The 16,370-nt window shown below is 38.5% G+C and overlaps 1 protein-coding gene across 1 annotated transcript; it reads right to left on the bottom strand.

The window, feature by feature from the left end:
• Window positions 1-2,456: 2,456 nt before the first annotated feature.
• Window positions 2,457-5,960, bottom strand: LOC112182402 (ADP,ATP carrier protein 1, mitochondrial). The gene is made up of 4 exons (XM_024320891.2): window positions 5,804-5,960; window positions 3,852-4,348; window positions 3,383-3,754; window positions 2,457-3,027 (listed from the first exon to the last, which is right to left on the bottom strand). The coding sequence occupies exons 2-4, from the start codon at window positions 4,338-4,340 to the stop codon at window positions 2,731-2,733; spliced, it is 1,158 nt and encodes a 385-aa protein (XP_024176659.1). The 5' UTR covers window positions 4,341-4,348; window positions 5,804-5,960; the 3' UTR covers window positions 2,457-2,730.
• Between the last annotated feature and the right edge of the window lie 10,410 nt (window positions 5,961-16,370).

Below are 16,370 nucleotides of genomic sequence, written 5' to 3'. Positions count from 1 at the left end.
CTATATATCTTACTTCTTGTTTATCAGCTTTTGAATTTGCTCCTACTTAGATTCATCTTATTAAATCTTGTATTATTTCTGTCTCTAAAATGGTTATTTGCTCCTACTTAGATTCATCTTATTAAATCTTGTATTATTTTTGCCTAACCATGTTTTATCATGTTCTAAATGTCCTAAAAAAGTTACTATTGCTCTTGATAACCATTTTAGAAATTTCTTTTGGGGTGTTAAGAACTCTTATGTGGCTTGGGAACAAGTTTGACTTCCTAAGGAAATGGGAGGTTTAGGAATTAGGCCCGCTGAGTGGTTTAATAAAGCTGCTTTAGCTCTCACTGAGCCTCATAATTGGTGGGTTCAATTGGCGACTGCCAAGTACCTTAGAAATTCACACTTGTTATCTATTAATAAGAAGGCTTCCAATTCTTTAGCCTGGAAATGAATTCTTGATGCCAGGTCTTTAGTAATGGAAGGTATGAGATGGACTATTGGGAATGGTAAGGATATTTTATTTTGGTCTTTTAATTGGGTTCTCCCTTATCCTCTTTATTTGGTAATTCCTGAAGATGAGAGGAACCATTTAGATTGGACTCTTAAAGTTTCTTCTTTTATTCAGAATTTTCAGTGGAACAAAGATGCTCTTTCTTCATTGCTTCCTCATGATATTGTTATGCAAAGTCTTGATGTTCTATTCCTATGAATGATATGCCGGATGAATTTGTTTGGGGACCTTCAGGCTCTGGTAAGTTTTTAATTAATAGTGCTTCTTAGTTACTTGCACAGAAGGCACACTCTCATTCAAAATCAAAGTTTTTGAATAAAATTTGGAAATTGCATATGCCTCCTAAAATTAAGATTTTTGCTTGGACTCTTTTGAGAAATAGACTAAAGACAAAAGACAAGCTCTCTCTCTATAATTCTAATATTTCTTTTTGTTGTCCTCTGTGCCAAAATGGCATTGAAAATTTAGACCATCTTGTTATGCATTGTAACTTTGCTAAGGCTGTTTGGAGATTTTCAACAAACACACATGTTCCTAACAAATGGCTTGGTTCTTTTCACTCTTGTATTGAATCTTTGTTTAATAATCCTAATCCCCTTCTCAAACCTTCTTTGGGGCTGCTACTTTGGGAGCTAATCTTATTGTTTTTGTTGAATAGATGGGTGGTCTAGTCCAGTAGAATCACGAGATGTCTTGTTACTATCGCTCTCGGTCTCGTTTATCTGTAAAACAAACAAAGGTCAGAGGGAAGACTGGGTGTGCCGGCCTTCAACACTCTGATTCCTAAGTTAGTGACGTTATAAGATAAAGATAATGGAAAGCAATAGTAAACAATTACATCTTTAGGATGTTGGAGATGACATATTTTAGAGGATTTGGGGAGATATAGTTCCCTTGCTTTCAATGTGGGACGTTTGGGTTCCCGATACTGCCCCATTGGGGGGGGTGTTATCGGGGGACCCTCGTTTGGGGGTGTGTCATTCTTTTGTGGCTATACGAGCCTTGTGCTTCCGGATTTGTGCCTGAGAGGTATATATACCAACACCTACAGTGTGTAATACTAAGGTTTCTAAATTCATTCATATTAAATCGAAACCTCCAGATCATGATTAAATTAAAATAAATTTTGATGGTTCTGTGAGGCAGGGAATTGCTACTCTTGGCTTTGTTTTTAAGAATGCTAATGGTCAACCTATATTTGCTGCTTCTAAGAATCTAGAACCTGCTTCAGTTCTCATTGCAGAAGCTACAGCTCTGAGTAATGCATCACATGCTGCTCAACATGATTGCATCCTCAAGAAGGTAGCTACTCCTTGGCAGATTAAGATTTTCGTGAAAGATATTTGGAAGATTGCTTTTTCTTTCTCTTCCAGAAGGTTCAAGCATATTTTCAGAGAGACTAAATTTTGTGACAGACAAATTAGCAAATTTTGATCTTTAGGATCGTTTTGCAGTACTTTGGCACAAGTGTCTCCTCTTCCTGTGTCTCATGCGTTCTATTTGAATCAGCAAGGTGGGAGTGACTAGAGGTTTATCCTTGTAGTTTGTGTTCTTAATTTGTTTGTCAACGATGAAGGGAAAAAAAAAAACACTAGTCGTGGTCACGGTAAGTAGCGATGCGATGGATGACAATGCTACCAAGTTCCATATTTTAACCTTTTCATCATATCAGATAACCAACCGGCATAACGACCAACACAAAAACGAGTTGAAGAACGGAAAATGCATACCTGAACAGATAATGTGATGGGTCCTGTAACCCAACAGCCTCCAAGGAGACCACATATTACAATCAGCAACTTCATACTGACAGAGTAAAGCACAATATTTGGCCCTCTTTTCAGAATAACCATAATGAAAACAAGCACATAAATACTTTGCAAAGCAATTGTTCCAGAGAAACATGGCAACGCTCCTGAAACCAAAATGCAAACTACTATAGTAGTTCCGGAAAACAACTTTAGAAAAAGAATTGACATTTAACAATTGAAACACCCAATAACCTGCATATCATCTGAATAAAACTCCAAATATGTGTGGCATTTACACCACTCACAGTAAAAATCTGGCTTATGAGAACAAAAATCAATCCCATTGTAAAAATCTGTTTGGGATCAACTCCCCTAAAACTGAATTATTCAAGGAAAATTTTGCCGAAATAAGTTCTTCAGACTCAAAAAGAGATTTTCATCACCATCTAAAAGCTATCTGGCTTGGGAGACGAGACATTCTTAACCAGATCCAGAACCATACTTCTTCCCGAACACAATCAGCTGCAACTTGTCATAACCAGAAAGGACACCAGCACCAGCAATGGCACGGAGGATGTTTGCACCAGCACCCTTGAACAGGGACTTGGCACCCTCATTCTTCAAGATCTGAGTGAAGGCATCAAAAGAACTCTTGTACTTGACGGCTTCACCGGAGGTCATCATCATTCTTCTACGAACAGTGTCAATTGGGTAGGAAGCAAGACCAGCACCATTAGTGATGACCCATCCAAGAGCAAAGCTAGCAAAGAAACTATCCTGTAGTTTTCAAAAACAAAAGGATGTCAGCTGGATACTCTGAAACATGTGTAGGGAACACTCATAAGCCATAAAAATCGAGTCCAGAACAGGTCAAGTAAATATAAATACAACTGCAGCCAACAAATGAAGAATTTGCATATCCTTAGAATCAATCCTCCAAAATAGAACAAATAAAAATTTACAAGCACATAGAAATACAAAGAACCAATCAAAGTACTACAATTGCCAAATCAACCAGTTTCTAATTTTATATTAAAAAAATTCCAAACATACCAATTCCACAGAAGCAGAATATCAATACCATAATGATGAACCAAAAATAAAAACAAAACATAAAATGTAATCCACTAACCTGTAAACCTCCCGTTAGGACCACAGGCTTGAGTGAATCATACAGTCCAAAGTACAAACCACGGTAAACAATGATACCAACACATGATATATTGAATCCACGGTATAGACCAGCAATACCATCAGATTTCAATGTCTTCTTGTACACATCAATCAGACCATTGAATTGTCTCTCTCCACCCTTCTTTGCAGCCTTAGAATCATTAGCCAAACGGGTACGAGCATAGTCCAAAGAGTAGACAAAGAAAAGAGAAGAAGCACCAGCCGCACCTCCTGAGGCCAAGTTACCAGCAAACCACTTCCAATAACCATCCCTGTCTTTCTTGAAATTGAATAGCCTCTTGAAGTAATCCTTGAATGCAAAGTTCAACGCCTGCCATGACATACAGGTAGCAATTTTAGCATATCATCATTGTCATATGACATTTTCCAGAAAAAAGAATGAAAAAAAATACAGATACATCACAAACCTGAGTGGGGAAGTAACGGATGACATTGGCAGTGTTTCCTCTCCACAATGAACCAAATCCTTCTTCCTTGATTGTTCTGGAGAAGCACTCACCAATGCCCTTGTAGGGTTGAGACAACCGACCAGACTTGATCATTTCATCCTGGTTCTGAATCAAAAGCTTGACACGCTCAATGGGAGCAGCAGCGGTCTTAGATACAGCAGCAGAAACACCACCCATAAGGAAATCAATGGCAAAGTGGCTTTTCTCTGCAGGGGCTTGCACAAAAACTGGGGATGCAGTTGATGGAATCATGGACAGATCAGTGGTAGCTCTGCAAGCTGGCATCATGGAATATTGCAATGCAGCATTGGAGTAATTTCCATATGCAGGACGTCTCTGGTACATCCCCTGTCTTTGGAAGCCAGTATCATAACCCTGAATGGATTGCTGAAGGAGCTGGCCAGCTACCTTTTGCATGACAGTAGGGTGTTGAACCTGATCAACCATTGCGTCTCCTACAAGTAAAACCAAAAACATTAAAAACAGGTATCAACTGATTATAATTAAAGTTCCACGATAAACATGAGCTGATGATCAAGTTAAAAAGTAAAACATATAGGATAAACGCAAATAAGAATCACATTGTAAAGCCTCAAATAGACTGACTAAATAGCTATAAAATCCATCAATCCAAAAAGACATATGGCAAAAGAGATTGAGCACAATCACCAGGTCTTACAACACCAACAGGCAGAAAACAATCGAAATCAGACATAGAACACATTTGAATAAAAAATATTAGCAAACATAATTCTAAACTGGGCATACAACATTTCATTTATTATACTAAACCCCCCAAAATAAAAATGAAGTTTTACATACAGTTTTAGGTCAAAGATATATACAACAAAACATGAGTAATTAAAAATAAAATAAATAAAACTTCACCACCACCTTAATTAGTTGACCAAAGTGAGACTCATGGGAAGTATAAAATGTAATTGGGATCAAATATGAACAAATATTACCACTTCACAAGTTCAGTTAGTAAACAAATTTGGTGCATTACTCAAGAAACAAGTAAAAGTCTCAAACAGTGTCAAAACACCAAAACACTTTTTGTTTAAAACTTAAGATAAAGACCAATTTGACCGGACACCAAACAATTGATACAATACTTGATGAAGAATAAATGAGCCATTAAACTCATTGTCATCTTTAGCAAGCAGTATAACACAAACCAGGGGCTGTTACCCATAATTTACAATAACCAAAAAAATGGAAAGCCTTCCATGAATGGAAAAGAAGAGGTTCACCGGGCAAAGGATCCAACAAAACAATTCAGTGTCATTTTCACCAACAGTATCAACAAAAATCATTTTTTATTACCGCTAACGTCAACTTCATGATTATCTTTAGCAAAAGTATCAACACAAATCAATTTTTGTTACTACTAATGTCAACTTCATGATTAGACTGAGTTTAGAAACACATTAGACCACAAAAATAGACAATCAACATCCGCGAATCAGCGTTAGCTGGTAGTACAAATACTAGGGCATTATAAACGTCCAAGCCAGTAATTTCAGCCACCGTGTTACTAACCGGGAGCATTTGACTCATTTTGACTAAGACATAGAATCGCTTAAACGTAGAAAAAAAAAATGATCGAAATTTCAAAACATCCATCTCCAGATCTACCGGATTCCAGATCCACAATCAATATACAAACAAATAGATCGAATCCAAACAAATTTCAGATAAAATGTTACTCAAAAAAGCAGATCTGAGAAAGACGAAGCAGTCAAAACATATAGATCGAACATCAGATCTCACTAATTCACAAAAACAAGTCAGATCTTGAAATTACGAACATATATCTGAAATGAAAACAAACAGATCTGAAAGAAAATCGCAAAGTTGTGACACAGGGAGAGCTATTACAGATCTAGAACAAGAAATCGGTATACCTCTGAAGAAAATGAAGAGCGATTGAAGGCTGCGAGGGTCTCCGCCTTGAGCTCTTCGCTGCTGAAATGCTCAAAGACAAAAGACCTAGGGAGAGTGGGGCGTTGTGTGGAGGAGACGAGTCTTTGAGGGTAGCAAAGGGGGTTTTTATTGACCCATCAATTTGGGAATCGGCATTCGACGGCTCAAATCGCAGCCGTTAACTTTTGGTTCCAAGTTGGCAAGTTCCAACATTTGCGATTTCGCGTGACGGAATACTGGACTGTCAAAATGGACGGCGCTGTGACGACTCTGTCGTATGGGCAAAGCCCAACTTGGAAGCTTCTATTGGGCTGGAATCTGCCCTCACTGAAATTAACAGGATATGATTCCCAAAAGTGTCTTTGTTAACTTAATTAACTTCACCTTTTAGTGCTGCGGCCAAAAACCACTTCTGTTTTTTTTATCACCATTTTGGATTAAGGTGCGTGTTAGCAACGCTACTTCTTTTGTTGGTCTTATCACTCTTTTGGCTTCCAAACTTATGATGAGAGATTCTAAGGTGGTGACTGCCTTTCATTCTGTTGAGAGTATGGATTCCACATAGAAAATTAGGACATTGGCTATATGTTTATAAGGGTTTGGGTCACTTCATCTAATGTTAATTGGTTATGGATATGAACCTCACATTACTTTGTCATGGTGTCAGAGTAGGTTATTCCATGTGTGCATGTCTCGTTGCGACACGGGCTCTACGTCACCCAATATAAGTTATACATATGTATAACTTGAAAATTCACCACGCATGCGGGGGCGTGTTGAGAGTATGGATCCTATATGAAAAATGGGGACCTTGCCTATGAGTTTATAAGGGTTTGACACACCTCATCCATTTTCAATTGGTTTTGGATATGAACCCCAAATTACTTTATCACGTTCTATAGAACATTGGTTTCCTCATGATGGATTTTAGGACTGGCTTCTGTTCGGAAACCAAGATTTTTTGCCTAAGCCAGAACCAAGCTAATACTTTCTGGCTTGCCAAAATGTGATTGCTGCCGGACCAAGCTTTTCAGTTATCAAAAGTTTGGTTTACCGATTGACAGTAGGTTTTCAATCAGTATACGAGAATTTCAACATCGAAATTTAGAGGCTTTGAAGAACTAAAATAGAAGAATCTGGCGATGAAATCTGCAAATTTATTGAGTATCTAGAGATTTATGGACCTTAAATGTATAGATCTTGATGTTTCATAAGCCTAGGTCTCTAAGGAAGATGAAGAAGATGAGAAAGGTAGAAGGAAGAGGAACAAAAAGAACACCAGATGAATAAGAAAACGAAGATCGATCTTGAGGTTTCATAAGCCCGGATCTCTAAGCAAGGTGAAGAAGATGAGAAGGGCAGAAGGAGAAAGAAAAATGAAGAAGAAAACAATGAAGAAGAAGAGCCGAACAAAAAAATAAAAGACAAAGAAGAAAACAACAACAAGAGATAGATAGAATTCAAAGGTTATATTTCTTTTTATCTTTTTAATGTTATAAGTTTGTAAATAAGTATAAACCCAACACTACTAGAATTATGTTAATAGACATCACATAATTTAAATCGGTTAGACTTGCACACTATGTAAAAAAATAAGCTAACATCGTTGTAGAAAAATACTGATTTAAATGTATATCATAAACATCGGTTCTTAAAATGACCGGTGTTAAAATTTTTGTTCTAAAATTTGCGGGAACCTATAATCATGAAGCGGCTAAGTGTTTTAAAGATTTGAAGAAAGCGGGGAACAAAACTATCACACTTGAGGAAAAAAAATTAGACCCGACCCCAAAAAACCCTAATATCCATTCTCAACCCTTCTCGAGCTCCTCCTCCTCCTCACCATCAAAATCCTTCCTCCTCCATTTTCCGACAAAATCTAAGGCATCGAGAGAGTCGAAGAAACTTAGACTCCGACAGAGTCAAAGAAACCAGAGCTCCCTCTCCACCTCCCTCCGCCTCCGACCAAGATCAACCAACTTCTCATCTCAGGTAGGTCATTTACTTCATGTTATTGTATGGATTTGTGGGCTATTTGTGAACTAGTCAAAGCTTTTACCTGATTACAGCAACACCGTCGCCATCATCAATAGCACCATCGTGGCCTCTACGCAGTCATCCACAGCCTCTTCCAACACGATCAAACGCCAAAACATGACTCTTTCCGCCGTCGATACCGTTTTGAACCCTAGGGGATCCACTCCTTCTACTCCTTTGGTTTCTTCCTCCTCCATTTCAAGTAATTTCTCTTCTCTGCTTAGTTGTTGTTCTTCGTTTACAGATGGAGAGAGTACTAAACCACTACCAGTACATTCTGATTTCTTTGCACCTTTGGACCCTACAGTGAAGGTATCTTTGACAATTTGGACTTTTTTATTCCTTTTTTTAAATTTTTTTCTTATGGGGGATTCAGTGAAAGAGGAGATATGGTTAAGGTAATTTCAGACCTAGCTTGCTATTTTCTTGTGTTTATTTTTGACAGAAAGGACTTGAAATTGTTTCTTTGTTTTTGGTTTTTGTTACCAAGAGTGTTTCTTTGGAGTTGTATTTAGTAATACTACTCAGATATTTGTTGACGGGTACCGATGCCTTGACTTATTTTTCTAATATGTAATTAGAAGCCAGGAACATTTTATGCTTTACCTCACAGTCTGCAACTATTCAAGCAGATGTTGATGGTTTCTTCTACTTGAGAACGAGAGTAGGCAGTTGTTTGAGAATAGGGTGCTGGAGTTTTCTAAGGAGATGAAGCCATTTGGAAGAGGAAGAGGTGGAAATAAAGGGACCAAGCACTTTGCTATGAGCGCCAAAGGAGAGTCCAACTCAATGACAAGTTTCATGCTTTGAGACAATGGACTCCAAACCCAACCAAGGTATTCATCTCAATTCTGAAATTTATGGCTCATTCCTTTATTTCATGGAAAAATGCATACCCCATTCCACAGCTTTGTCTCCCTTTTGGCTTTGCTAATAGTTGTTTGCTTAAATTTGTCTGGGGAACTGGTGCAAGTAGTCCTTTTAATTGATAATCTCAATCACTGCAAATATATGGTACCAAAGTTTGATCATTTTCATGAAACTATGCCAATAGTATTACTATGAACCTCTTTCATTTCTTGTTTTGCAGTTTTAATTGGGTACCTTTTTGGATGATTTGTATCACAATGCTATTTTGAGACCCTGTTTTGTAGTTTCTTTCATGCTTCCCTCTTTTTGGGTTGATACTCATTTTGCTTAATTCTTGAAAGATTCCTTATAATTTGACTAATTTCCACATATGTACCATTTGCAATGATTTTATTGTTTGGAAAAAAATTCAATCAGTTTACCTAGGGCTGGGTCCATATAAAATTTCACTGGGCCGGCCCGTTTTTTATGGTTCGGGCCAAAAGCCCTTTTTGGCACCTACAGGGACCAGCCCGTTTCCTTTTGGGCCTGGTTTCCGGGCTTTCGGGCCCAAATACCAGTTTTATACTATACTATCTGCCCACATATATATAATCAAGATTTCATTCATTTCAACATGTTTTAAGTTCAAAACACTATCCATATCCAAAGTCTCAAGCTGCACATTCAAATATCCAGATTTGAAATACACATTATCCAAATTCAAATACAAGAAGTCAGGAACAATTTGACATGCAATTCAACACAAAGTCCCAATTCAAATACAAAGCTGCAATTGAAATAGAAAGTCGACATTCGGAATTTGGAAGGAGCAATTCAACAACTAATTCAGCAAAGCCAGCCGTCAATCTCAATGTGCCTTCTTAATGTGCTAGTACCACTAAAAGAAGAATCTCCAGCAAGGTCAGTTTCACAATACCTGCACTTTGCTCATACTTCACGTCTAACTTCCTGCCTCTTTCCATCCACAACTTCCATAATTTCCCTATCAAACTTGTCAAAGTGTGCCCAGACAATCAGACATTGGACCAGGCTATGACCTTCAGTGGCTTGACTGCCTTCTTTGCAGCCCGCTTCCTCTTGCTTTTTGGTGGTCTAGGAGGACGAGCAGAAACCGGAGCAGTAGGCAGAGCCTCAAGCACTCTCGGTTTTGGTTCAACTAGAGCTTTCGGTGATGGTACAATAACATTCCCATTAGTGGCCATTCTACAACCAAAATAGGGAGAAGAATTAGATCAATCTGCACCATTGCACTCAATTCAAATATCATACATAGAATCTATGATTAACCAAGAGAGAGAGAGACCTTGATTGAGAATTAGAAGACTAGAAGCCTGAAGGTTTTGCCCTCTCTGACAGCAGCCACTTCTCCTCCTTGAGGCTTTGTCCGAGCTGGAGCCTGTGGTTAGAAGCAAAATCCCACCACTAGTTTTTTCCTTCACGGTGTTGATCTTCAAAAGCACTCTATCGCCCAAAGGCTTAATCGAAATGTACTGCAGAATTGGAATGACAACACAATCTTGTCAGATTAGGAACAAATAGCATGAGAACCAAAAGTTACAGAATCAATGAAAGAGGAGCTCGATTGGATACCTTATATGGAACTGTATCAAGTATGGAATCGACGAAAGGGAGAAACCGAGAGGAGCTTGATGGAATCGACGACGCAGGTCTGTAATCGACTGAAGGAAGATTCGAGGAGAACTGGAGAGGTGGCATATCTGGAATCGGTGGCGCAGCAATGCTAGGCAGTGGGCCAGTGACTGAAGGAGGAGTCGAGGAGAGCTAGAGAGGCGGCAGATCTTGTAGGATGAGTGAGGTAGTGAAAATGTGAAATTAGGTTTGACCATTTGGGCATTTAGGGGAATTAGGGCTGAAGATCAAATTCAATGAGAACATACCTATGATAAGGATTTTGAGCCTTATCTTACAACCAATAATATAGTGACACTTGTCTTTTTAATCTAATACGGGCCTAACGGGCTTTTTCATTTTTGAAATCCAAGGCCCGGCCCGAACCGTTTATGTGAGAGTTAAGGCCCGGCCCGAACCGTTTTATCTACAAAAAAGATAGGGCCCGGCCCGTAAGGGTCGGGCTTTGACGGGCCAGTCCGAGGTCTCCTAGTTTTCGGGTCGGGCTTTGACGGGCCTGTCCAAGTCTCCGGGTTTTCAGGCTTAAACGCCCAGCCCTAAGTTTACCCCCCTGAACTTTGGGCATAAAATTAGTTTGGTCCTTAAATTTTTTTTTTAATCAGACTGGTCCTTATACTCACAAACAATATCACCCGAGTCCAAATTCTTCAAATGTGACGTCATACGCTAAGTTGGAGCTGACAAGGGGGTCCACACTTCAGTTTTTTAAACCTTGAAGGAGGGCAGAATGGAGATTTCCATTTTAATATAATTTCTAATTTTATTTCTCTCTCTCTCTCTCTCTCTCTCTCTCTCTCTCTCTCTCTCTCTCTCTCTCTCTCTCTCTCTCTCTCTCTCTCTCTCTCTCTCTCTCTCTCTCTCTCTCTCTCTCCCCCCCCCTCTCCCCTCTTCTTCTTCTCCTCTATATCGGCGACCACCGCCGTGAAAAACCAACAAACACCTCGCAATGGCAAAAGACCCATCTTTGTCCCAATATGGCCTCTTCTTCTTCCTTAATCTCATCTCTTAGCCTTTCTCACTCTTCACAACTGAACTCTCTCAATTTCCACATTTCCCGATTCTGAGTGAGGAGCCAAATAGAGATATGGAATTGTCGGTGGTGCCTAGGTTTCTTGGTGGCGACGGTGATCGGGAAGACGAAGCTGCACTCTGGCTGGCTTGGCGCCCTGGACAGGGATGTCACCGTCACCGGTGTCCAGCTCACCAGCTCTCCTGGGGTTGAGGCCCTCGTCCCGGGAACGTAATGTCTCTCTCTCTCTACATCTCTTGTTTCCCAACTCTCTGGCCCCCTAAATCCTTGAGCACCACCTCTACTTCTATCTCCAGTACCATCCAGACCACCCAAACCGCCACCAAACTGAAATTTCTCATCAAACCCACCTTGAATTTCTTCAAGACCAAAAGCTTGAACACTACCAACCTCAGCCCCTCTGCCATTTCCACCACCTCAAAACTAACACCTCCACCATCAAGCCCACCCAGGAGCCTCCAGGAGGCTTTGCTGGACCAGTGATTCACGGTGACGTGAAGCCTAACAAGGCTGCTAGACTCGGATTTCAATGCCAAGATTGGGGATTTTAGGCCTACGAGGTTGGAAACAGAGGGAGAATTGGATCAGGGCGATTAAGTGGTGGTGGAGGTGGAGGAAGAAGATGAGGGAAAGACTAAGAAAAAAGAGATTGAGAAGGGGTTTTGGCGTGGTCGCTGATATAGAGGAGAAGAAGAAGAGGGGAGAGAGAGAGAGAGAGAGAGTAGAGAAAAAATAAAAATAAAAATAAAAATTAGAAATTATATTAAAATGGAAATGTCCATTCTGCCTTCCTTCAGGGTTTAAAAAGCTGAAGTGTAGGCCCCCTTGTTGGCTCCAACTTAGCATAGGACATCACATTTGAAGAATTTGGACTCGGGTGATGTTGTTTGAGAATACAAGGACCAGTCTGATTAAAAAAAAAGTTTAAGGACCAGACTGATTTTAGGCCCAAAGGTTCAGGGGGTAAACTGAATTTAATCCTTCTTGTTTTAATTGGGCTATCTATTTGGATAGTCTCATAACTGGTTCTATGTTTTTGGCATAACAATGATGATTCTGCTATATGTTTGGGGAACCTAGCAAGATCAATTAGAACATCAATAGTTCCATTACTGTTTCTCTATTTTTGGCATAGTATTGACAACTGTGCTTGATGTCTAGGACACAATTAATTGGAGCAAAGCCATCTATAGTGGGAGATGCCATTGATTACATACAGGAGCTCAAGAGGACTGTGAGTGAGCTGAAACTGCGGACGGAGAAAAAAAGGTGTGGGAGAGAGAGGAGCAAGAGGCATTATCTCATGGATTTGTTTTAGTTGGGGCATTTCATCATGCATTGTTTTAATTATGGGTTGCTTTTTGTTGTTGTGCAGATGTATGAAGGTCTTTTTGTATGCAAGTGCCATTGCCAACAAGCTCATTGAGACTCTGGATAGACAATATGCAGCAGTTCAACATACTGCTTTGTTTTTTGTTTTACACTTCTTGGTATTTAGTTTCATATATGCTACTTGCTTATGCTGTTTAAGCACTAGCTTTTTGATGTTACACTTCTTGGAGAGATAGTAATGTTCATGATTCTCTTTCACTACTTGACAGCTTTTTCTTCCATGTTGGATGGAAAAAATCTGGAGATGTCAACTAAAGAATTGTTAGGAGGAGCCAGGATCCAGTACATTTTCCAGTCAAGTTTTGTAAAGAGCTTGCAAGTACTATGTTTTCTTATACAATTATATTTTTTATTGGTATTTGTTGTGTAGAAATTTGAACATTAATTGTCTGTTTACTACATACTTAAACGAAAAGGCCCGTGTCTTACTAAAAAATAATATAGTATTACTATGTTCTCCATTTCTACTTATGAGCATGCTTTGAAATTTATTTCTTGTTCAAGGCCCTCTTTCTGTTCAAGTTCAATATTACATAGATGCTATCATCTGATTAATATTAGCATGTTGGATTGCTTTTACTTTGTGGTTCCTTTTGTTGAATTATGCATTTTGCTAATTTGTTTGTTTGTGATATTGATATTAGTTAGAGAATACTAGCACTATCCTGATGAGTTTGATCTTAATGTGAGTTTATTAGTGGTGATCACGTACACTTGTGACACATGGCCACGGGCTGTTCCTTTGGTTTTTTTTTTATTCGCCAAGTTAAAGTACCGGATATTCAGGAAAAGAAATGTACTGCAATTCTGATGGGGCACATTGGAAGTGTGAAATATTTGAGTTTGGCGTACCCAAGCAACTCTTTATCTTGACTGAGACTGAGACTGATCTTTTAGCTTGTTGTTCATGCGTTTCTAGGCTAGCCTTTATATGTCTAAGGTTTTTTTTTTGTGAACTATGTTGGATCATGAATTTGGATAGAAAATTAATGGAATGCCCCAAAATTGGATGATGTGCTTGACTTATTATGTTGAGAACAACAGCAATTACAATTAAACTTTATACATCATGCTTATAAAAAAGAAGTGATGTATATAAATGTATAACAAAACAGTTATGCCTAACAAATCGAAGTCAATTGAGAGATCGTAAATCAATTTAAAAATAAAAATCGATGTCCCATGGATATGAATATATTGAAATGTGTATAAAGAATTGATGTACCCCACACCAGTGCACATTGGTTTGTAAAAACCAAAACGTTATCTTATACAATCATACAAATCACTTTATATAAAGAAAATTGATTTACCATAAACTAGTGCACATCGGTTTGTGAAAATTGAGGCGATGTCTGGTATAATCAAATACATCATTTCTGGAATAATAATCGATTTAAATGTCAACGTAGGTATCGTTCGACATATACTTTATTAAACATAAAATGTCAAAATATGAATAATTAAATGTAGTTAACATGCAAACTTATGATGATTATAACGATTATATATCGATTTTTGTTTTAAAAGCGATGTTGGTTGTTATCCTGGACATCGGTGTCTGACCGATGTCTGATTTTCTCGATCTTTTACATCACCCACTAAGAAATCAGTCGGATTTTAGTTTTACATTAGTTTTGGATTGATGTCTATTAACAAAATTCTAGTAGTGCAAAATAACTTATCACAAACAAGCTTGTGACTTAATGGGTAAGGCTTGAACTCGCATTTGAGTGGTCTGGTGTTCGAACCTTGCCAAATGCATTGAGGTAGGAGTTTTTTGAATAAAAACTCTTACTTTCGTCCGTTAAGCTAGAATCAAACTATTGGTTCTTGAGAATCGAAACCAGACCGAACTCAGTCCTTCAGTTCTGTTCAGCCTCAGTTTCGATTTTACATGATTCGGTTTGGTCGATTTCGGCTCTATTGGTAAAAAAGCGTCAGTCTTAAGGTTAAACCGGTTGAAACTATTAAGACTATATTGAGTACAAGAATACAAAGTTGAGAACCAAAACACGGTTACATGCATTTGAATATAGTAATTGCCAAGTTGGAAATTAAAACTCATAACCTTGCATTCAAGCTGAATATCCAAAATTTTGTTCTCCATGGTTTTGAATGCCATCAATTTTCTTTAACTCTTGCAATTAATTAATGGTTTTGTAAACTTGATTAACACTTAGGTTCAGCAAGTTAACCAAACTTTGACTACAGGAATTCAAATTTGAGAACCAAAGCATGGTTACTTGCATTTGAATACAATAACTGCCAACTTGGAAATTAGATACTTTTTATGAATGTCAACTAAGTATCGTAAGTAAATTGCTCCCGGTTGTTCAATCATTTGATAACCAAAGTCATTCTTTGATAAATGATCACTATGATACATAGACAAGTAAATCCCTTATGAATTTAAAACTCATAACCTTGCATTCAAACTAAACATCTGAAGTTTTGTTCTACACGGTGCGAGGGTCCTTTTTGAATTAAACAGTGACTAGGCCAAAATCAACCAAATAATCTGATTAATGGGAGGACTTTGTGCGTGAATCAGATAATGAATAGGGCTTGACAGCGTGAAGCATGGTGTGGGAGCTAGAAACACATTGCAGTGAGAGAATTTTGGGGTTTTTGGATTTGGGTTTCTAGGAACCTGCACTACACCAAAAACCTTAACATACTATACTTTTTGCACAACGAAAAAAAAGAAAGGGTTGTGTGATGAAGGAAAGTGCATCAAACAACATGTTTACTAGACTTGCGTTGTATAAGGTGGTTAAAATTTTGAAGTCTTTATCTAGAAGGTCATTGTACAACGGTTACAAGAATAATCTGTTGTGTGAATAAAAAAAAGTTGCGGCAGATTCCCTCCTAGATGGACTCAAATTTGGCTCCAAATTGTACCCTAGATGCCACTAAATTGTACAACAGTTTAGTTACTTGTGTTGTAGGAGTATACTTGCAAATCATCATACAATGGTTTTTAATGTGCCGTTGTGCAAATGAGTGGCAAAATTTGGAGAAGTCTCCAAAATGGCTTTCATTCCCCCCCCCTAAACGAGCAAATTCGGCTTCCATGTTTGTCTTGCTTGCAACTTTCTACAACATAGTGAACTATTTCTGTTGTGTGAATGAGAAATGCCTAGCTTAAGCGCCAAAATTGACATTTTGAATGCACAGGGGGGAAATTTGCATCTTTCGTTCCCTTAGCTATTAGCAATTCAGACAACGTATAGATACATTTACGTTGTCTGAGTAATAAGGGGGAAAAAAACAAAGTTAAGGCTAAATGGCTCAGACAACTTGAGGGCACACTTAAACAAAGTTAATGCCTCGACCTTTTTTCATATCTGAGAGAAAAACCTGGAGCCTTTCTTCACTGGGGCCAAAACCTGGAGCTTTTCTTCATCATCTTCTCAAAACACTTAAGCCATCACAAATCATCATCTTCTCACCATCTTTCAAGTCTGAATTAGGGTTCTACTCGATTAGGGTTCGAGTGGGGTTCGATTTGTGGGTTTTTGTTTTGCTGAAAATGGGGATTGGGTTCTCACCAATCGAGTTGG

Source organism: Rosa chinensis, chromosome 1, assembly GCF_002994745.2.
Source record: "Rosa chinensis cultivar Old Blush chromosome 1, RchiOBHm-V2, whole genome shotgun sequence".
Lineage (NCBI taxonomy): Eukaryota > Viridiplantae > Streptophyta > Magnoliopsida > Rosales > Rosaceae > Rosa > Rosa chinensis.
This window is presented reverse-complemented; position numbering and strand designations above follow the sequence as displayed.

What these genes read in the sequence shown, in the direction of transcription:
- LOC112182402 (XM_024320891.2), bottom strand. Translation starts at nt 4,340, where the DNA reads ATGGTTGATCAGGTTCAACACCCTACTGTCATGCAAAAGGTAGCTGGC. An exon ending in TCCGTTACTTCCCCACTCAG is followed by an intron (nt 3,755 to 3,851) that starts GTTTGTGATGTA and finishes ATGTCATGGCAG; the next exon opens with GCGTTGAACTTTGCATTCAA. An exon ending in TCCTAACGGGAGGTTTACAG is followed by an intron (nt 3,028 to 3,382) that starts GTTAGTGGATTA and finishes TGAAAACTACAG; the next exon opens with GATAGTTTCTTTGCTAGCTT.